General features: G+C 52.0%; 1 protein-coding gene across 1 annotated transcript in view; it reads left to right on the top strand.

Annotated features, from left to right (window-relative positions):
- Positions 1-22,234, top strand: part of MDN1 (midasin AAA ATPase 1) — a 2,142,100-nt gene that overhangs the window by 2,022,858 nt on the left and 97,008 nt on the right. The window contains exon 96 of the mRNA XM_086926648.1: positions 4,629-4,744. Coding sequence (XP_086782774.1) covers positions 4,629-4,744 — 116 coding nt within the window. The remainder of the gene's footprint in view (positions 1-4,628; positions 4,745-22,234) is intronic.

Genomic DNA, 22,234 nt, shown 5'->3' on the forward strand with positions numbered 1-22,234 from the left:
GGTTGACGCTGTGGCTTCTGGGGCTGATGGCCTCCTGCATCCTTCTAGTGCATCACGCCAGGTAGCGGATGCGGGCTCTGCAGTGGGACCTGAAGTTTCAGTGGGCCCAGCATCAGGGCAACTTGTCCTGTCAATGTCTTGATCTCAGAGGGCACTGCAAGACAGTTGCAGTGGTGGCTCACGGACCGCGATTGGGTCAGTGGCAGATCCCTCTCCCTACCCCACCCGGAGCACGTAGTTGTGACACTCGTCCCTCCTGGGCTGGGAGGGCCACATGGGAGAGGCGGAGATCAGAGGTCTCTGGTCTCCGGCGGAGTCCCAGCTCCACATCAACCTTCTGGAGCTGCGGGCAATCCGACTTGCACTGAAGGCATTCCTCCCCTCTGTCCGGGGTAGTGTAGTGCAGGTGTTCACGGACAACACCACCGCCATGTGGTACTGCAACAAACAGGGCGGGTGGGGTCGTGGACCCTATGCCAGGAGGCTCTGCGCCTCTGGCAGTGGCTGGAACATCAGGGCGTGACCCTGGTGGTTCAACACCTGGCAGGTTCCCTGACCGCCAGGGCGGACGAACTCAGCCGTCGGTGCATGATGGATCACGAATGGTGTCTGAATTCGGACGTGGCGCAAGGCCTCTTTCAGCAGTGGGGAGAGCCTTGGTTAGATCTATTTGCCACAGAAGAGAACGTGCAATGTCATCAGTTCTGCGAGTTGGAATTTCCAAGGCGGCACTCGCTCGGAGACGCTTTTCGTCGCAAGTGGAGTTTTGGTCTATTGTACGCCTTTCCGCCTATACCACTTCTCCCCAGAGTGCTGAAGAAGATCAGGCGCGACCGGGCCCAGGTTATCCTTGTGGCTCCGGACTAGGCGCGAAAATACTGGTATCCCGAGCTACTCAGCATGTCAGTCGATCCCCCGATTAGTCTGCCTCTTCGGGAGGACTTTGTCGCAGCAGCAGGGGACGGTCCTCCACTCGAACCTGTCCAGTCTCCACCTACAAGCTTGGAGATTGAGCAGCGGCAGTTGAGGCCATTTGACTTGCCTCCCGAAGTCTGTAATGTAATTCTGGCAGCCAGGCGTCCCTCCTCGAAGTCGATATACGCCTGCAGGTGGAACTTATTTGTGGCATGGTGCACAGCAAAGGCTGTGGATCCTCTCTCTGCCCCTCTTTCCGAGGTTCTTCTCTTCCTTCTTTCTCTTGCCCAGCAGGGCTCTGCTCTGGACACTATCAAGGGCTACCTTTCTGCCTTCTTAAGGCTCCCTGATCAGCCTTCCTTGTTCAAGTCCCCGATTGTAAATAGATTTTTGAAGGGCATCACACACATGGTTCCTCCTGTTCCTTTCGTGATGCCCCAGTGGCACTTGAATCCTGTACTTACCTACCTAATGTGTGCTCCCTTTGAGCCGCTCCATAACTGTCCTCTACGTCTTCTTGCCTTGAAGACTGCTTTCCTGGTTGCCATCACCTCTGTCAGGAGAGTGAGTGAGCTCCAGGCTCTTTCTTCTACACCTCCTTTCCTCTCTGTCCATCCGGACAAGGTTGTGTTGCGGACGAGACCCTCTTTCCTGCCTAAGGTTGTCACGGCCTTCCACATCGGGCAGTCCATTACCTTGCCCACCTTCTTTCCGCCTCCGCATACCTCGAAAGAGAGGCTCCACCGTCTGGACCCAAAACGTGCGCACTCTTACTATCTGGATCGCACACGCCAGTTCCGGGGGGGATGACCAACTCTTTGTTAGTTACGTGGGCGATAAGAATGGAAAGGCGGTGCACAAGCAGACCATCCCACGTGGATCATCTTGTGTATCCAGGCATGTTTCTCTTTGGCTAAGAAGGAACCCCCTTTTGGACTAAGGGCTCATTCCACTCGGGCCACGGCGACTACCACTGCTCTGGACCGAGAAGTGCCCTTGCAGGACATTTGCCAGGCAGCTACGTGGACCTCGCTGCACACTTTTGCAAGACACTATTGCCTGGACAGCCAAGTCCGGAAGGATGGCTTCTTTGGCCATTCTGTCCTCCAGGACTTTCTGGTGTGATTATTGGTTCGCAGACCCACCACCGGGGTTGGTATTGCTTTGGTATCTATTCTAAGGTAAGGAATCTATCACTAACGTGTCTCTTTCAGATGCACAAGTTACTACTTGTGTAACGATATATCTGTAAGAGACATTAGTCTATGATAGATTCCTTACCGATCCTCCCCGTTCTGCGACCCGATATCTAGGGTTACGGTCATCCTCTTTCAGGGCTCTTGTTTTATGGCACCAGTGTTGGTTCTATCATGGCTCTGTGTATCTGGCGCGGAAAAGCTGTGTATCAGGACTGACATCAGCGCGCATGGGCGGCGTCTAAGTACCCCGACGTCATTCCGGCGCTAACGATGCCGACGACGGACGCGGAGCCGCGGACGACGCCTCACGGCGCGCAGGGGTATTGCTAAGCAAAATTTTCCAGATCCAGTCTGACGCCTGGGGATATTCTAAGGTAAGGAATCTATCACTAACTAATGTCTCTTACAGATATATCGTTACACAAGTAGTAACTTGTGCTTCTCGGTTTCCCTGGCCTTTCCCTTCGTCTTGCGCTCGTCTTGGCGTGGGCGCTCGGCTTCATGGTACTTGCCAGCTGCCGGCTGCGCACGCTTGCTTTTTCTGGTCCACAGCTGGGGGCTTTGTCGTGTGCTCTTTTGTTCCTACCTCTTGTTCTGCTGAAGCCTTGCGAGATTACGCCTTTTTTTTCGCTAGCTTGCCTTCTTGGCTGTGGAGCCGTTCTTGCCTTGTCCACTGACTCGAGGCTGTGGCCGGTTCAGCTGTCCTCTTCACTGTGTGTTTTTTCCTATGGTGGACTTTGCCTCCATTTCTACTGCTTCTCCTTCTTGTTCTGGGGTGATTCTTATCTTCCTCGGTATGCCTCTGCCGTTGTCTGTCCCTCCGGGGTTTCTGGGGGACGTCCCCTGTACCTTGGCTGGGCTTGGGGTGTCCTGGCCTCCCTTCGCCTCGTCCTTACTTCCTTTTGCTTGGTGGGGGCTGGGCCGCCTTATTGTCCCAATTACACATCCCCTGCTGGGGCCCTGTGTTTCTTCCTCCTGGGAGACTGTCTCGCAGGCTATCCTCCTCCCTTCTGGGTATGGCTAGGGTATATATTCTACATTAAGGAATCTGCGGCTAGTAGTCTCTATCAGATGTACCCTGTTAGTGCCCTATTTTGCTTCCCCCCCCTAGTGGGATGCTCGTTCTGTTTGTTTAATCCGCTCCTTCCTTTCTGGTGATTGGTTGGTGGTTTCATGGGTACTTTTGCGTCCCTGCACCCTGGTCTTCCAGTGTGGGGCCTGCTAATGCTCGTCCCCTTTTTACATTGCTTGAAATGTCTGTCTCCTCTGCAGTCCTCTGAGTTGGAGTCTCTCGGCTGTGCCTTGACCCTTAGCTTTTTACAGGGAGTGCGCCTCTCCTTGCTGGTGTTGTCTTGAGGTGAATTGTCGTTACTCCTCAGTTCTGGCCTTGTTGTTCCTCTCTGTAGACTGGGGTTGCAGGCCCCCAACCTTTTCTCTGCTGTGACGTATTTCACATGCTTTTCTGCCCCCAGGAAGTAAGTAACTGTGCTCTGCTCTTCCCTTCTATGACTTTCGGTGCCACAGTACCTGGCACTCTCCCGGATGGTGCTGTTCCTCACCATTCGTTTTTTCCCTTTCTGTTTATCTGATTTTTTCACACACTGATCCCATATTCTCACAGTTTTTGTTTGTTATGGCTCCGCGTTGTACGGAAAAGTTCTCAGAGGAAAACTGACGTCGGGGTGGGGCTTATGCGACATTGCTGACATTACTCCCGCGGACGTCAGGGCGGAATCACTCGGTACCGCCCCCTGGCGCCCAGAAATGCAGTGGCAAAGAACATTTTCCAGATCCAGTCGTACGCCTGGGGATAATTCTACATTAAGGAATCTGCGGCTAGAATCATCTCTACCAGATACATCGTTACCGAAGGTAAGTAACTCGTACAATATGCATTCCTTTCTAGCCTATTGACAGCTGTTCTTTCAGCCTACTGACCCTTAAAACTATCTTCCTGTTGATTACTTCCAATCGCCCTGCCAGTTGTCTGCAGGCACTGTCAATGCAAACAGCATCTTATTTTTGGGATAACTGGGAATTCTTACATCGGCATCTTTTATGCCAAAGGTGCTATCACCTTTCCATGTGGGTCAGTCCATCTGCTCCCCACTATTTCTCTCCACCACACCCTTCTAAGTAGGATGAGAGACTATGTTGTTTGGACCCCCAAGAGAACCCTTCACGTTTATATCCATCAGAAGAACAAGTTACTTACCTTCCATAATGCTCTTTCTGGTGCATCTAATTGCACAAAAGCCACTTTTATAAAATAATCTACCAGTGCATTTTGCTGAATCCACTCTTGCTCAGAGTGTGACATGAACAATTTGTTGAACATGCTCAAAGTGTCAAACTGATGTCCTTATTACTAGTCCAGACGCAGGATACTTCCTTTTTCCTAAACGTTTTAGTTCTAACATTTGGTTTCTGCATTCTAAATGACAAGCTATATATTTGTTAAACGAATCACAAGTGTGGCATTTGAGCGGATTGTATGTTGGTTATTTATTATAGGAAAAGGCTGCAGCTGAAATGTGGCAGCAATATCTGCTACTGACAACCTCGCTTTCACAGCAGCTTTGTGAACAGCTGCGACTGATATTGGAACCTACCCAGGCTGCTAAACTCAAGTAAGTTTTATTGAGTTATTTAATTTTGAACTTTGATGATGATGATAATCATAAGTAGTCTTTTAAAAAAAAATAATATACATATTCTACTCTGAGTCCTGCCATTTCCAAGTGCATTAAATAACACAAGCTGGTATTACAAAATGTAATGGTACCAGCCACTGGAGGTTCGAATGCTGCATCTGCGTTGCATGTATTCATACATATGACATTCAGCCCATTGCATGATTCTTTGCTGACCGAATGTCATCTTTTATATTCACAACTTTTATTTTGTGTGCTCCATTAATTCCAACCGTATGAATTCTCGGCAACAATGCTTCAACTAATTTTAAAACCATTGCTCCAGTACAGTTATTTGCTGTGGCAGCTTTATGATCACGCTTTTTAATGTCGGTTTTATAGACATGTGACCTCTAGAGGAATTAGTCGTCAGTTTATACCATAGAAACTCTGACCGCTGTGGTGATCTTATTCACATATCGGTTAGTCCACATACCTGACCAGCTTGTGCACTTCTATTTATAAAGTAAAATACAAAATATGAGTGCTAACAGCTGTAATCAAAGACATTCTGCTACAGCCTCGTAGGTTACCATCTCTGTCTTATCTGTGACCAGTGCCAACTCCTCTGTCTTGCTCTAGAATTCTAAGCATAGGTATTCATTCTTAAACAAAACCTCTCTCGGCTCGGTCATTGTCCTTTCGCGCCGGAAGTGACATGCGCTGGTCGAAATTGCTACTACTCATGTGATGTGCTAATATCAGTCCCCTTCATTTCGCTCCAACAGTCGTGAATCAGGGGCTACACCTCGCCTCACTGAGGCACCTATATAGACCACTTTCTCAAGAGAACAATATCACCTCCCAGATCTACTGAGTAAGTGAGCTGTGCTTAAATAGCGTCTCTAGAGGAAATAGTATTACCCAAGGTAAGTAACTTGTCCTTTGAGGGCATAGATGTGATCCAAACATTTTTCATAGAAACTGCTTCTGCATGCTGGCAGGGGGCTCTATCTGACTTTGTGGTGACCTCACTCCATCTCTGGAAGTAGTGACACGAAGGCAATATAGTCACCACCCCTGAGGTTCATAGCATGTGTGGCTGCAGGTGCACATGTTCTGTATGCTGCTGCCATCTAGTGTTGGGCTCCGACATTTTCAAGATATTTTTCTTCAAAGACGTCTTTGGAGTCACGAGATATGCTGGAACTCTTTCCTTTTTATTTATTTTATATATGCGTTTTTATATAGCGCGGACTTTACCCGAAGGCGTCAGAGCGCTTCACAATAGGAACAGAAAATTACAAATGAACAAATTACAAAAGCAGACGATAAGTTACATGAGGTAAAAGTGACAATTGTGAGCAAACAATATACATGAGGTAGCAAACAGTGCAATACAGGAGGAAAGAGTGACAAGTGTGCAGGTTACAGGAGAAAACAAAGTACATTTAGAGGTAATATACTGCAGTATATGCTAGACACAGAGGCACAAGAACAAACGTTACGTAGGCAATGGTGGCACTTGTGCAAGTATCAAAAGCAAACAAAATATAAGAGGTAGCAAACAGTGTGTTACAAGATAAAAGTGGCGTGTGCATGTTACAAAAGAGAACCAAACACAGGTAGAAGGATAATACTGCAATAAATGGCATAGACTCCATCCACTAGAACACACTGGGAAGGCACTTCCATAGTCATGGAGAATAGTTTTCAGTGATGGGAGGTCTTCCTTCAGATAATAGAGAGGGCGTGAATTACTTTAGGAGGTGTCTTTGGAGGAGGAGAACTTTGAGGTTCGTTTTGAAGACCTGGGAGGAGGTGGTGGTCTGGAGCTGAGGGGGAAGTGAGTTCCATATTCTCACCGCATTGCCTGCAAAGGATTGGGCCAGCCATCTTTCCTTCTTGAAAGTGGGAGGTTCAAGCAGTAGATTTTCCGCATTACGTGAAGGTCTGGAGCCTCCAGAGAGTTTCAGCTTGTTCGCCAGGTAACGAGGAGAGGAGGAGTGCAAGGCTTTGTGGGTAATACAGGCAATCTGAAAGAAACACGTTAGTGTTAGATTCCTTACCTTAGAATATCCCCAGGCGTCAGTCTGGATCCGGAAACTTTTGCGTAGCAGTACCCTTGCGCGTCGGTAGGCGTCTCCTGCGGCTCCGCGTCCGTCGTCGGCGTCGTGCGCCGTGATGACGTCGCTGGAGTATATAGACGCCGCCTCCGCGCGCTGACGTCAGTTCTTCTTTTTTCCGCGCCAGTGGACGCAGATCTGAAGAGCGGTACCCGGTCTTTTGACCAAGTTTATTACTAGTTATTTCTATCTTTGTGCCTGGTAGGATGGCCGGTTTCAAAAATTGTGACGGTTGTGACCGCACGATGTCGGTCACGGACCATCACCGACTCTGTCTCCGGTGCCTGGGCCCCGACCACGACGTCGACTCCTGCGTCGATTGCCGGGCTCTGACTAACAAAGCTAGGCGGGAGCGGTCCCGCAAGCTACTCGAGCTCCGGGTGTCGGCCCTGCGTCGAGAACGGTCTCGGTCCGGCCGGAGGTCCAGGAAGCGTTCGAGGGAGCGGTCGCGGAGCCGCGCCGGGCGCTCCGGAAGTCGACATCACTCGTCGAGTTCATCAGGTAAGAAACACAAGAAGTCGGGGCATCGTCATCGTACCCCCGACTCCCCCCCGACGCTCGCGCGATGTGGCCGGGGGTTCGGGTGACCCCAACCCCGCGGCTCCGCGAGAATCGCCGGCGCGGCCTGCCCCATACCCTCAGGTCCCTGGGCAAGGTGCGACGCCTGAGGAGATAGAGGCGTTCCTCATGGCCTTGAGGGCCCTATCTCCTCCGGCGGGTTCCACGGCGCCTACGGGCCCAGTGAATCCGTCCGGGGGCCCTAGCAGGTCAGCTGACCCTACCTCGACGCCGTCGGATGCTCCGACACCGGCGCCGCCGACGGCGCCGATCCCGGCGCCGCTAGGGCCTTCGGGGTCGACGCCGGATGGACATCCATCCAATCCGGCGCCGATTCCATCGGGGTTACCCCCGACGCCGCCTCCGCGCGACGCCGGTTTCTCGGTGCCGGCTTCGGGCGGCACCGGGGCTCCGGCGCCGTCCCCATACCCTCACCGAATCCGGACGCGGAGTCGGACCGGTGTCGCACGACGCCGGGCTCGACGCCGATGGGGCCTGTCGACCCCGTTGAGCCGGTCTACATGGTTGACACCGACTATGGTGATGATGTGGAGTACGGTGAGGGCTGGGAGGGGTCTGAGGACCCTCTGTCACGCGAGTGTCAGTATGACATGGACTGGACAGGTGATTTGGGGGACGCCAGTGGTTTGGATGACTCTCCTAACCCTGGTTTTGTCTCTCCTCCTTCCGTGGCATCGGAGGAGGGAGCTGCCTATTCAGTGGTGTTGATGAGGGCTGCCAAGGCCTTAAACCTTGAGCTCCCCGTCGCGGCCGTGAGGCCTAACATCCTCACTGAGGTCTTCAAACCGCTGTCATGCCCACAGGAGCCTCTGCTGCCGTTTAACGAAGCCTTATCAGACGTTCTGTTGGGCACGTGGTCCAGGCCCTCTTCAGGTGCGCCTGTTGATCGGAACGTGGCCAGACGCCACTGTCCTTGTCCGGACGACCCCGAGTTCCTGTACACCCACCCCACCCCTGAGAGTCTGGTGATCCAGGCCTCTACCTCCCAGTCCGCATTCCCGTCGGCCCCGCCCGATCGGGAATCCAAGAGGTATGACCAATATGGCAAGAAGGTCTTCTCGTCCCTGAGTTTAGGACTGCGGTCTTGCAACACCGCTTGCCTCTAGGGCCGCTACACCCACTCTGTGTGGGATACGGTCGCGGAGCTGCTGCCAGAATGCCCCATGGAGGTGCGGGCAAAACTCAGCAAAGCTGTAGCTGAGGGCCGAGATGCAGCTAGATATTCTATTCGATGTGGTCTTGATACGACCGACTCGCTAGGCAGAGCGATGTCCACGACGGTGGCGATTCGTCGCCACGCCTGGTTGAGATCCGCCAACTTCTCGGCAGATGTCCAGAATACTTTGATGGACATGCCGTTCGATGGCTGTCATCTGTTTGGTGACAAGGCGGACCACGCGCTGTAACGCTTCAAGGACTCCAGGGTCAAAGCAAAGTCCTTGGGTCTCTCGACCCAGCGCCAGCAAACAGGTTCGTTTCGCTCCTTTCGTGGCCACGGAAGGGGCGCCCCCACACGTGCTGCCAGCCACGCACCGCAGCAATCATTTCAACGCGGTGGCGGCCGTGGAAACCGCTGTGGAGGCGGTCGGGGTCAACGGCGGGGTCAGGCCACATCTCCCCCCGCAGCATCTGCCTCCAAATCCTCCTAGTCCGTGCTTTCAGGCCCACGTGACGCCAGTGGGTGGCAGGGTTCGCCATCACCACGCCCGCTGGCGCACGATCACTTCGGACAGGTGGGTGCTGCAAATCGTCCGAAGGGGCTACTCCCTCCCCTTCGAGACCTCTCCTCCAGCCATGCCACCGCAGAACCACCGTGTGTCGGGGGACCACTTGCAACTTCTGCAGGAGGAAGTTACGGCCCTCTTGGCCAAGGGGGCCATCGAGCGCGTTCCTGGGCCAGAAGTAGGACGTGGTTGCTATTCCCACTACTTCCTGGTGCCCAAGAAGGACAAAGGGGGCCTACGTCCTATCTTGGATCTAAGGAACGTCAAAGGCTTCCTCCGGAAGGAGAAGTTCAAGATGTTGACTTTGGCTCAGGTCTTGGCTGCCCTAGACCCGCAAGACTGGATGGTAGCGTTGGACTTGCAGGATGCGTATTTTCACATCCCCGTCCTGCCGGCCCACCGGCGTTACCTGCGGTTCACGGTAGGCCAGGAGCATTTTCAGTTTATCGTGCTCCTCTTCGGCCTTACAAGCACCCCACGGGTGTTCACGAAGGTGTTGGCGGTGGTCGCAGCCCATCTGCGCAGGTTAGGGGTTTCAGTCTTCCCCTACCTAGACGACTGGTTGTTGAAGGCGGGCTCGCCCCAGACAGTCGTCCACCACCTCCAGATGACGGCAGACCTCTTGCACGACCTGGGGTTCTCCATCAATGTGCCGAAATCACACCTGTGTCCCTCTCAAAAGCTCCTTTTCATCGGAGCGGTTCTGGACTCGGCGCAGTTTCGGGTTTATCCTCCGGAACGGCGGATCCGGGATATTCAGGCGTTGATTCCCATCTTTCAGCCGCTATCCCGGGTTTCGGTCAGGTTGACGCTGCGGCTGCTGGGGCTGATGGCTTCCTGCATCCTTCTGGTGCATCACGCCCGGTGGCGGATGCGGGCTCTGCAGTGGGACCTGAAGTTTCAGTGGGCCCAGCATCAGGGCAACTTGTCCGACCACGTCTTGATCTCGGAGGGCACTGCGAGACAACTGCAGTGGTGGCTTGCGGACTGCGATTGGGTCAGGGGCAAGTCCCTCTCCCTTCCCCAACCGGAGCACGTTGTCGTGACGGACGCGTCCCTCCAGGGCTGGGGAGGCCACTTGGGAGAGGCGGAGATCTGAGGCATCTGGTCTCCGGCGGAGTCCCGGCTCCATATAAACCTGTTGGAGCTGCGGGCGATTCGTCTAGCACTGAAGGCATTCCTCCCCTTTGTCAACGGGAGTGTAGTGCAGGTGTTCACGGACAACACCACCGCCATGTGGTACTGCAACAAACAGGGCAGGGTGGGGTCGTGGACCCTTTGCCAGGAGGCTTTGCGCCTCTGGCAGTGGCTGGAACGTCAGGGCGTGACTCTGACAGTTAAACACCTGGCAGGTTCTCTGAACGCCAGGGCGGACAAACTCAGCCGTCGGTGCTCGATGGATCACGAATGGCGTCTGAACTCGGACGTGGCGCAAGGTCTCTTTCGGCAATGGGGAGAGCCTTGGTTAGATCTATTCGCCACAGAAGAGAACGCGCAATGTCATCAGTTCTGCGCGTTGGAGTTTCCAAGACTGCACTCGCACGGCGACGCCTTTCGGCGCGAGTGGAGTTGCGGTCTGTTATACGCCTTTCTGCCTATACCACTTCTGCCCAGAGTGCTGAAGAAGATCAGGCGCGACCGGGCCCAAGTTATTCTTGTGGCTCCGGACTGGGCTCGAAGGTACTGGTATCCCGAGCTACTCAGCATGTCAGTCGGTCCCCCGATCCGCCTGCCCCTTCAGGAGGACCTTCTGTCGCAGCAACAGGGGACGGTCCTCCACCCGAACCTGTCCAGTCTCCACCTCCATGCTTGGAGATTGAGCGGCGGCAGTTGAGGCCATTTGACTTGCCTCCTGAAGTCTGTAATGTGATTCTGGCAGCCAGGCGTCCCTCCACGAAATCGGTATACGCCTGTCGGTGGAACAAGTTTGTGGCATGGTGCACAGCAAAGGCTGTGGATCCTCTTTCTGCCCCTCTCTCCGAGGTTCTTCTGTTCCTTCTCTCTCTTGCCCAGCAGGGCTCTGCTCTGGGCACTATCAAGGGCTACCTTTCTGCCCTTTCGGCCTTTCTTAGGCTTTCTGATCAGCCTTCTTTGTTCAAGTCCCCAATTGTAACGAGATTCTTGAAGGGCATCACACACATGTATCCACCTGTTCCGTTTGTGATGCCTCAGTGGGACTTGAACCTGGTTCTAACGTTTTTAATGTGTGCTCCCTTTGAGCCCCTTCATTCTTGCCCTCTCCGTCTCCTGACTTTGAAGACGGCTTTCCTGGTTGCCATCACCTCTGCCAGGAGGGTGAGTGAGCTCCAGGCTCTTTCTGTCAAACCTCCTTTCTTGTCCATCCATCCTGACAAGGTGGTTCTGAGGACTAGACCTTCTTTCCTGCCCAAAGTAGTTTCTGCTTTCCATATCGGGCAGTCCATCACCCTCCCTTCCTTCTTCCCGCCTCCGCATCCTTCAAAGGATGAAGAGCGGCTCCATCGTCTGGACCCAAAACGTGCGCTTTCATTTTACATGGATCGCACACGCCAGTTCCGGGTGGATGACCAACTGTTTGTTGGCTACGTGGGTGCGAAGAAGGGACGGGCGGTACATAAACGAACCATCTCACGGTGGGTCGTTCTCGGCATCAAAGCGTGCTACTCTTTGGCTCGGAAGGAGCCTCCTGTTGGGCTGAGGGCCCATTCCACTCGGGCCACGGCGGCTACTACTGCCCTGGGCCGGGGAGTCCCCTTGCAGGACATTTGCCAGGCGGCTACGTGGGCCTCGCCGCACACATTTGCGAGGCACTACTGCCTGGACAGTCAAGTCCGGAGGGATGGCTTCTTTGGCCGTTCTGTCCTCCAGGACTTTCTGGTGTAGGAATGTATTGGTTCGCAGACCCACCACCGGGGTTGGTATTGCTGGGGTATCTATTCTAAGGTAAGGAATCTAACACTAACGTGTTTCTTTCAGATGAACAAGTTACTTACCTTCGGTAACGATATATCTGTAAGAAACATTAGTTAGTGTTAGATTCCTTACCGAACCCACCCATCCTCCCCGTTCTGCGAACTGATACCTAGGGTTAAGGACATCCCTTTCAGGGCCCTAGTTTCAAAAGGCACCAGTGTTGGTTCTCTCATGGCTCTGCGTCTTCTGGCGCGGAAAAGCTGTGTGCAAAGAACTGACGTCAGCGCGCGGAGGCGGCGTCTATATACTCCAGCGACGTCATCACGGCGCACGACGCCGACGACGGACGCGGAGCCGCAGGAGACGCCTGCAGACGACGCCTACCGACGCGCAAGGGTACTGCTACGCAAAAGTTTCCGGATCCAGACTGACGCCTCGGGATATTCTAAGGTAAGGAATCTAACACTAACTAATGTTTCTTACAGATATATCGTTACCGAAGGTAAGTAACTTGTTCGTCTTGTAGATAGCTCTAGCCTCGATGGGAAGCCAGCGGAGGGTGGATAACATCGGTGTGATGTGGTCGCTTCTTTTGGCCCCATAAATGAAATGAGCTGCTGAATGGAGAACAGATCTAAGGGGGGGACAAGTGGGATTTGGGGAGGCCAGTAAGAAGAGAATTGCAGTAGTCCAGTCTGGAGAGGACCAGCGATTGCACCGCGGTTTTAAGGTCCTGCTGCGGGGTAAAAGCGACGAATAACCCAAAGAAGGTGCAATTGGTATCGAGCAGACTTTGCAATGGAATTGATGTGGGAGATTAGATTAAGTTTTTTGTCGAGTATGACACGAAGGGATTTTGAGCTGTCGACAATGATGGGTTTATTGTTAAGTAGATTCATCTGATCCATCCATGATTGAACCGGGGGAGGAGAGTGGGAGGAGGAGAGGAGGAGGAATTCAGTTTTGGAGGGATTCAGAATCAGTTGATGAGTTGACATCCAGTTTTGATTGGAATCGAGAGTGGAGCTTAGGATGGAGAGATCGTAAGTGGAGGCGACCTTGAGGTCGATTTGAGTGTCATCTGCATAGAGGTGATAGTGGATCCCGGATTTACTTAGATTTCCCAGTGGTTCTAAATAGAGATTGAACAAAGTGGGTGCAAGTATAGAGCCTTGCGGAACACCTTGACCTACCGCCACAGGAGATGAAAGACTGTTCTCTATTTTGATATTTTGGGATCTATCTGAGAGGAAGGAGGCAAACCATCTAAGCACAGTGCCCACCAAGCCCATTCTCTGTTGAAGAGTGTTGAGGAGGGTGTTTTGATTGACAGTGTCAAAGGCTGCAGAAAGGTCAAGGAGAATTAGAAGACAGGAACCCCCCTGAATCGAGTATCCTCAGCGTGTCATCAACCACTTGCAGTAGGGCTGTTTCAGTGCTGCAGTTTTGGATGAAGCCAGACTGACAATTGTCAAGAAGATCATTGTCCTTGATATGACGAGAGAGTTGTTTCGCTGCACATCTTTCTGTGATCTTCGCAAGAAAGGGTAGATTAGTGATGGGGCGGAAGTTGTTGAGGTCTTTCGCATCAGCAGTGGGTTTTTTAAGCAGAGGGGTGACCTGCCCAGTTTTGAAGGAGACAGTAAGGGAGCCTTGACAAAGGGAGAGGTTGACCAGAGTGGTCAAATAGGAAAGGGAATGGGTGTAGAAGTCAATGGCACTGGGGATGGGGTCCAGAGAATGGTTGGAGGGCTTTGTTTCGCGGATGCACTTGAGGAGGTCATCTTCAGAGATGGGGTCAAAGTTCTGCCAAATGTTTGAGGATTTGTGCTCCTCTGGAGGGGTAGGATGAGCGACCTGATCCACAAGTGATTTCACTTTTTCATCGAAGAATATAGCGAAATCCGCTGCTTGCTTTGTAGAATCCTCCAACTTGGAGGTTGGGGGGGAGCCATTGGGAATCTTGATGAGATCGAATAGTTTTTTGGATCTATTTTTGGCTGGGTCAAGAAGGGTTCGAAGTGTGATGCTTTCCCAGGGAAGATGTGCTTGTGGTACTTGGATCTTGCTGAGCGAAGCGTGGCAAAATTATCTGTGGAGGGCACTTGCCTCCATTGTTTCTCCAGGAGTCTTAGCTGCTTCCTTTCTATATGGAGGGATTTGTTGAACCAAGGAGCTGAGGGAGTGGGCCTTTATCTTTTTGCTTTAGAGTGGAGCAACGTTATTGATTTCGGCTGTGAGGCATTGGGAGGTGAGTTCGTCAACATCTAGGTTCGGGTCTAGCCTTGGAAGTGATAACAAAGCTGATTCACAGAGGGGTCCGACATCAATATTTTTCGCATCACGGAACCAGGAGGTAGCCCTATTGGGTTGACCAAGGGTTATAGAGTGTGATAGGTGAAGAGAGAATGGGATGAGGAGGTGGTCAGACCAGTCTACTTGAATGGGGGTAGTGATAGAGAGCATGCCTGCTTTAGAAATAACAAGGTCCAGGATTGCCTCATGGGGTAATGCTCATGGGCACCAATTCCATGTTAGATTATTTGTTTCGCGATCTGGTTTGGACATACACAGAGAAGGCTACGAATTTTTCGGGTCCACGCTGTTGAGTTTCAACTCAGGCGCATCGAAAAATCCCACTCTTGCTTCAACACGGACACACTTGCTGAGGCCATCAACAGACACTTGATGCACCGGGGCCCTCCCCGCCCTCCAGACTAAGGCTCCATAGAATACAGATCCATGAGAGGTGATAGATTGGACACCCTTTCAAAATTCCCCGGGTGCAAATCAAAATGTCTGTGATCCGATCATCACACGTTTGTATCCTGTGAGTTTTTCCTTGCTTTCTGCTCAAAGAAGACCTTAAGGTAACAAAAGGAAAGGCACAGAGCAAGAAGCACATACAGACATTATCCAATACCCTGGACATGTCTTCCCTGTAGAAAGTGGAATCCTGGCAGCCAAGGCATCAAGACCAAAGCATGAACATAAAAGACTTAATCTCTCAAGGGCTCCCACCACTGGTCCGCACTGAGAGACAAGGTGGTGGCAGAGGTGGATGTGGCACATAAGGCTGAGGGTCAGTGCCCCTATTTTTCAGGGTTTAATGACTTCCCCAGTGCCAACTGACCCAGTGGGAACCATTTTGGCACCAGTATGGACTTCAGTACAGATGCCTACTGCAGTGTCTGTGGTGCTGACTACGGAAGATGAGGTAATACTAGTTCTCTTGATCCGACTTCACCCCGATCTCGACTGATGTCGTGCTATGAAATAACCAAAGTGTTTATTGTTGTCAAACAGACTGATTCTTTTCCGGCACCTCTACCCAGGTCCCGGGTTGAGAGGGAGGTTGCAGGACCAGTCGCGCAGTCACTACCATCACTCTTCTTCGAAGTCTTCATCTTCCGGTAGGTCGAAGCAAAAAAAGAAGGGGAAGAAGCACAGTCGCTCTTTGTGTTCTCCTCGTCCATCGGCCGATGCAACGTAGGATGCAAAAGGTAGTTGTCCTGCTCCGTCCGCGGAGCCTTTTGGGTCGACTCCGAGCTTCCCTCCCTTTCGCCGGAGCCGGAGTGACCCCAGCCCAACTTTGTAGTTTTTACGAAGCCCTCCACTCCATCTATGGGCAGCCCGACTCCGCCGGCGCGTCTTCGGGCCCTGCAGACTCGGTGGGGGTTCTAGGTCTTCCAAGCCAGCGGCTTCGACCCTGGCACCACAGGGATACAGGCCTGGGTCTGGATCTGGATCAGCACCGGTCGCCCTTACAACACCTCACCTGGCGCCAAATCCATTGGCGACAACTCCGCCCCATCCGACGCCGGTTGTGTCCCCAACCGAAGTCACACCTGATTCCCTCTGAGAAGCTTCTACCCATCTGGGAGGTTCGGGACACAACGCAGTTTTGGGCTTATCCTGGCGAACAGGGAGTCCGGGATATTCAGGCTATGATTCCGATCTTTCAGCCTCTATTCCAGGTTTCGGTCAGAATAACCCTGAGGCTGCTTGGCCTCATGGCCTCCTGCATCCTGCTGGTGGATCATGCCAAGTGGCATACATGAGCTCTGCAGTGGGACCGGAAGTTCCAGTGGGTACAGCATCAGGGGAATATTTCCAATTTTGTCCTGATCTTGGAGGGCACTGCACACCAATTCCAGTGGTGGCTAACGAACCAGGATTGGCTCAACAGCAGATCCCTCTCCCTTCCCCAACCAGAGTTCACAGTGGTGACAGATGCATCACTTCTGTAGTGGGGCAGCCACATAGGGGGGGATGGAGATCAGAAGCTCTGGTCTCCTTCGGAGTCCGAGCTCCACATCAACCTTCTGGAGCTCTGGGCTATTCCTCTTCCACTTAAGGCAATCTTTCCCTCTGTCACAGGGAGAGTAGTGCAGGTGTTCACGGACAACGCCACCGCCATGTGGTACTGCAACAAACAGGGTGGGGTGGGGTGGTGGACCCTATGTCAAGAGGCTATTCGCCTTTGGACATGGCTGGACCATCAGGGGTGGTTCAACACCTGGCAGGTATCCTGAACACCAGGGAGGACGAACTCAGCTGGTGGTGGATGATGGATCACGAGTGGCGTATTTACTCCGAGGTGGCGCATGGTCTCTTTCAGCAGTGGGGAGAGCCTTGGTTAGATCTATTCACCACCGAAGAGAACGAGCAATGTCTGCAGTTCTGCAAATTAGAATTTCCAAGGCTGCACTCGCTAGGCAACGCTTTTCGTTGCAAGCGGAGTTGCGTCGTTCTATACACCTTCCCGCCTATACCACTTATACCCAGAGTGCTGAAGAAGATCAAGCACGACCGGGCTCAAGAAATTCTTGTGGCTCCTCACCGGGCACGAAGAGTCTGGTATCCTGAGCTCTTGAGCATGGCCATTGATCCCCCGATCAGACTGTCCCTTCGGGGAGGATCTTCTGCTGCAGCATTAGGGGGCGATCCTCCATCCGAACCTGTCCAGCCTCTACCTCCTTGTGTGGAGATTGAGCGTTGACAGTTGACAGTTTACGACCTTCCTCCCGAAGTCTGTAACATTATCCTAGCAGTCAGGCGTCCCTCCACCAAAATGGTATATGCCTTTAGATGGAACAAATTTGTGGCATGGTGCAGAGCAAAGGCTGTGGATTCCCTTTCTGCCCCTCTTTCAGAGGTTCTCCTCTTCATTCTTTCTTTGGCCTAGCAGGGCTCTGCTCTGGGCATGCTCTGGGCACTCTTAAAGACTATCTTTCAGCCATTTCAGCCATTCTTCACCTTCCTGATCAGCCTTCTCTTTCCAAGTCCCCTATTGTAAATCGTTTCCTTATGGGCATTACTCACCTTTTTCCTCCTATTCCTTTCGTAATGCCTCAGTGGGACTTGAACCTTGTTGTGACTTACCTTATGTGTGCTCCCTTTGAGCTGCTACATAATTGTACTCTCAGACTCCTGACCTTAAAGACTGATTTTTTGGTTGCCATCACCTCTGCTCGCAGGGTGAGTGAGCTTCAGGCTTTTTCTTCTAAACCTCCTTTCCTTGCTGTTCATCCGGACACGGTTGTCCTTCAAACTCAACCTTCTTTTCTTCCCAAAGTGGTTATCTCTTTCCACATAGGACAGACCATCACTTTGCCCACCTCCTTCCCTCCCACGCATCTTTCTAAAGAGGAGGAGAGACTCCACCTTCTGGATCCAAAGCTTTCATTTTATCTGGATCGCACAAAACAATTCCGGATGGATGATCCGCTCTTTGTTTGCTATCTGGGTGCCAAGAAAGGTTGGGCAGTGCAAAAACGAACCCTCTCTCGATTGGTTGTTCTTTGCATTAAAATGGGTTATCCCTTGGCAAAAAAGGTACCTCCACTAGGATAGTGAGCCCTTCCACCGGGGCAAGGGCAACCACTACTGCTTTGGGACGTGGAGTCCCCCTTCATGACATCTGCCAGGTAGCCACGTGGACTTCATTGCACACGTTCGCTAAACATTGCTGCCTGGACAGCCAAGTCCATAGAGACGGATTATTTGGCCTCTCCGTTCTTCAGGTCTTCCTGGTGTAAACTTGTTTCTCAGCCCCACCTCCAAGGGTAGGTATTGCCTACTCCAAAGAGTCTTATTGTACTGGCCTCGACCAGTAAGGTGAGCCCTAATACATTTTCAACCAATGCCACACATAAAGGATCAAATTAATTGATTCCTTTGGCAAACTTAAGTTTTCTTCTTCCAGCTTTGCAATGTGATCCATTAACTCTGTCTGTCTGTTGGCCCAATACACAGATACCATTTGGAAGAAGGCCATTGAGATCTTTCTGGCAGTCCCGGGGGATCTTATGGGTCTCTGGTTCAGACAGAACATGAGGAGCAGGACACAGCCTGGTAGATTAATCTCACCAGTTTGGATACCATGGATTGGTTTGGCAGGGGTGTTGACACCAGTGTTGTCCTTTATATACATACCTGGATATGGTCCACCGAATTCTTCAGCTTCTCTCTAATGGACATTCCCTTTTGTTGGTCTCACGTCTTCAAAGAAAAGGTGGACTTTACTTTTGAACGTGTTACAGGAATCAGAGCTACAGAGCATTCTGTGGGTCAGCTGCCCCCTTCCAAACAATTCCATGTCTGCAAATAAAGGGCTATTCCCGAGGGGAGGCATATAGATAGATAGAGACAGCCAGCTTACCCCGGTCAGTGATGCAGCACACTGCCAGTCGTTTCGGGCCCACTGGCCTAGTCCGTTTGGCAACATGCGGGGCCAGCAAAGACACCAGTCTTCCAACTCCTCTTCGTCTCCTGCAATGCTCAACAATCTTCTTTAGTTTACCATCAGTGGCTCCCCATTCTCACCCAATGGAGAGCAGGATTTAGCACTTATGCTTTGGCAATATTTCACATCTGACAGATGGATCTTGCAAATTGTGCCGATAGGCTATTCCCTTCCTTTTTCTCTCCCTCCCACCTAATATCTTTCCCGTCCTAGAATTTGTTTCAGCACAGCATCTCTCCATCCTGCTACATGAGGCACTTTTGTTGCTCTTAAGAAAACATACTGAATTTGGAGAAAGATTGATTTAGTTGTTCATGCTATTTACTCATCTATATTCTTGACCCCTGACCTCCTTCCTGTGTACGAACTCATAAATTCTTAATGCGCATCTTGCCTCAGATCATATCTACTTTGGACCCAATAGATTGAATTATGTCCTTAGACTTGCAAGCTTTGTATTTTCATATATATATGTCCTGAAGACCCACAGGTGTTAACTGTTCAAGGCGAGCCAGAATCAATTTCAGTTTGTTGTACTTCCTTTCGACCGTACTAGTAACCCTTGAGTATTCATGAAAGTGATGTCAGTGGTCACTACCAACCTTCAGAGGTTGGACATTCCTGTGATCCCATGTCTAGTTGACTGGCTGTTGAAGGTAGGCTTGCCATAGTCCGTCATAGACCACCTTAGAATGATGATTGAGCTCCTATCACCTTTTCAGTATGCCATAAACAAGCCAAAGCCCTACCTCATTCAATCACAGAGGCTTCCTTTTGGGCGATTCTGGACACAGTGCAGTTCAAAGCTTTTTCTCTGTTGCAATGAGTCTGGGACGTTTGCGCTATGATCCTGATGTTTCGGAGTCACTTCTGTATCCAAATGAGGGTAGCTCTGAGGTTTGTAGGCTCTTAGCCATCATGCATTCTCCTTGCCAGCTACGCCAGGTAGTACTTGTAAGCCCTGCAGTGGAAGCTGAAATCCCAGTGGTCCCAGCATCTAGGTGCCATTCTGACACGGTCTGGAAGACTATAGCTCAAGCTCTGCAGTGGCAGCTGACCAATCACAATTACCCCCTCCCCCTCCCCCTCCATGAGCCGACATTGGTGACCAATGCATCACTACTGTCTTATGGGATTCTTGCACAAGATGCTGTTCGAAGGACTCTAGTCTCAAGTGGGGGTCTTGCTTCACATAAACCTCCAGGTCCATTCATTTCGCCCTGAAGGCCTTCATGATGTCAGTCAAGAGTAGGCTGATGCAGCTTGTCATGGACAACACCACCACCAGATGTAGAATTGCAACAAGCAGGGCTCAGTTGGTTCCTGGTTCGTGTCCTATGCCGATGATACGCAACTGGTGGTCTCCCTGACTCAGGAACAGGACTCGGCAGCCATCAACTTTGTGTCATGCTTGCAAGAACTAGCAGTCTGGATGGCAAATAACTGCCTGAAGTTGAATGGCAATAAGACCGAGGTGCTTGTTGTGAGGCGAGCCCGTCAGTCTGGAACCTACTCCTACGCCTAGCGATCAGGTGAAGAACCTGGGTGTGTGGCTCGATTTCCAGCTCTCCTTTGAATACCAGACTAGGCGGGGGGTGGGGACCTGCTTTGGGGTCCTTAAGGGCCTTCGTAAAACTCTGGATTTGCTGCCTGTTCCTGCCAGGAAGACTATGGTACAAGCCCTTGTGATGTCTCATCTCGATTACGGAAATATACTGTACCTGGGCGCTATGGCTGAGTGCTTGTATAGACTTCAATGTCTACAGAACGCAGCCGCGCGGCAGGTCCTCATGCGACCGAGGCGGGCCCCCTCAAGGAAGGTTCTGGCGACCCTTCACTGGCTACCCATTAGGGAACGGGTGCTGTTTAAGGCACTCTGTGTTTGCCATCGCATTTCCCAGGATTTGGGTCCCGCATACCTGACTAACCTGATCACCCACTATGTTCCCACTAGATTACTTGGATCCCGTTGGACGGGCCTGTTACTTGTTCCCAAGGTTCAGAAGGCTAGGATGGGAGGCCGGTCGTTTCGTCGCCTGGTTCCTCAGAACTGGAACAAACTTCCTCTGAGCCTTAGGCTAGAGGTTTCCGAGGTTAAGTTTAGGAAAGACCTGAAAACTCATCTCTTTCGGCGCTTGTAGTGTCTCTTGAGTTGTCTGGGTTCTTTTGCGGTTCAGGTTCTTCGGTAGTCAGCCTCTCATCACAGCGCGGGGACACACCAGCAGGTGTAACCAGGCGCTTCACAAATGCTCATATTATTATTATTATTTTTATTATTAGTATTATTATTATTATTACCAGCTGGCTTTGCGTTTCTGGACGTGGCTAGAGTGCCAGGATATCATTTTGGTCGCCATCTACCTCGCAGGCTCACTGAATGCCAGAATGGATTAACTGAGCAGATGTGACCTGGAATCTCAAGGCAGCATCTACATTCTGTGGCAGCACAGGGCTTCTTCCACCTATGGTGGGGAGGCACTGGCTATATTTTTTCACCTCCTTTTCGCCACAATCAATCAATCAATACATTTGTAGAGTGCGCTACTCACCCGTGAGTGTCAAGGCGCTGAGGGGGGGGGGGGGGGGGGGGGGGGGGGGGGGGTTGCCGCTATTGCTCGAATAACCAGTTCTTGAGATGTTTCCTGAAGATGAGATGGTCCTGGGTCAGTCGTAGGTGTGTGTGGGGAGGGAGTTCCACGTCTTGGCTGCCAGGTAGGAAAACGATCTTCCTCCGGTGGTGGTTCTGCGAATCCGTGGGGCGAGGGCGAGGCTGGTGGAGCGGAGCTGGCGGGTGGGGGTGTAGAACGAGAGGCGGTTGTTGAGGTATTCGGTGCCCATGTTGTGGAGCGCTTTGTGTGCGTGGGTGAGCAGCCTGAACGTGATCCTCTTGCTGACGGGGATCAAGTTTGGCTGTGGTTCCTGCGTATGGAGCATTCCCGTAGTCCAGTCTGCTGGTGACGAGGGCCTGGGTGACGGTCTTCCTGGTTTCGGTGGGGATCCATCGGAAGATCTTTTGGAGCATGCGCAGGGTGATGAAACATGAGGACGAGACTGCGTTGACTTGCTTGGTCATCTTGAGGGAGGAGTCCAGGATGAATCCCAGGTTGCGTGCGTGGGTGTCAATGCGGTGCCCAGCGTCGTGGGCCACCAGGAGTCGTCCCAGGCGGATGGGGATTGTCTGAGGATGAGGAACTCCGCCTTGTCCGAGTTGAGCTTCAGACAGCTGTGCTTCATCCATTCTGCGACATTTTTCATTCCGTCCTGGAAGTTGGTTTTGGCGGTGAATGAGTCTTTGGTGAGGGAGAGTATCAGTTGGGTGTCATCGCCGTCGCCGTAGGAGATGATGTTCTGTTTGCGTGCGATGTTGGCGAGGGGGCTCATGTAGATATTGAAGAGGGTTGGGCTGAGTGAGGAGCCT

The sequence above is a fragment of the Lissotriton vulgaris genome, chromosome 6 (genome assembly GCF_964263255.1).
Source record: "Lissotriton vulgaris chromosome 6, aLisVul1.2, whole genome shotgun sequence".
Classification (NCBI taxonomy): Eukaryota; Metazoa; Chordata; class Amphibia; order Caudata; family Salamandridae; genus Lissotriton; species Lissotriton vulgaris.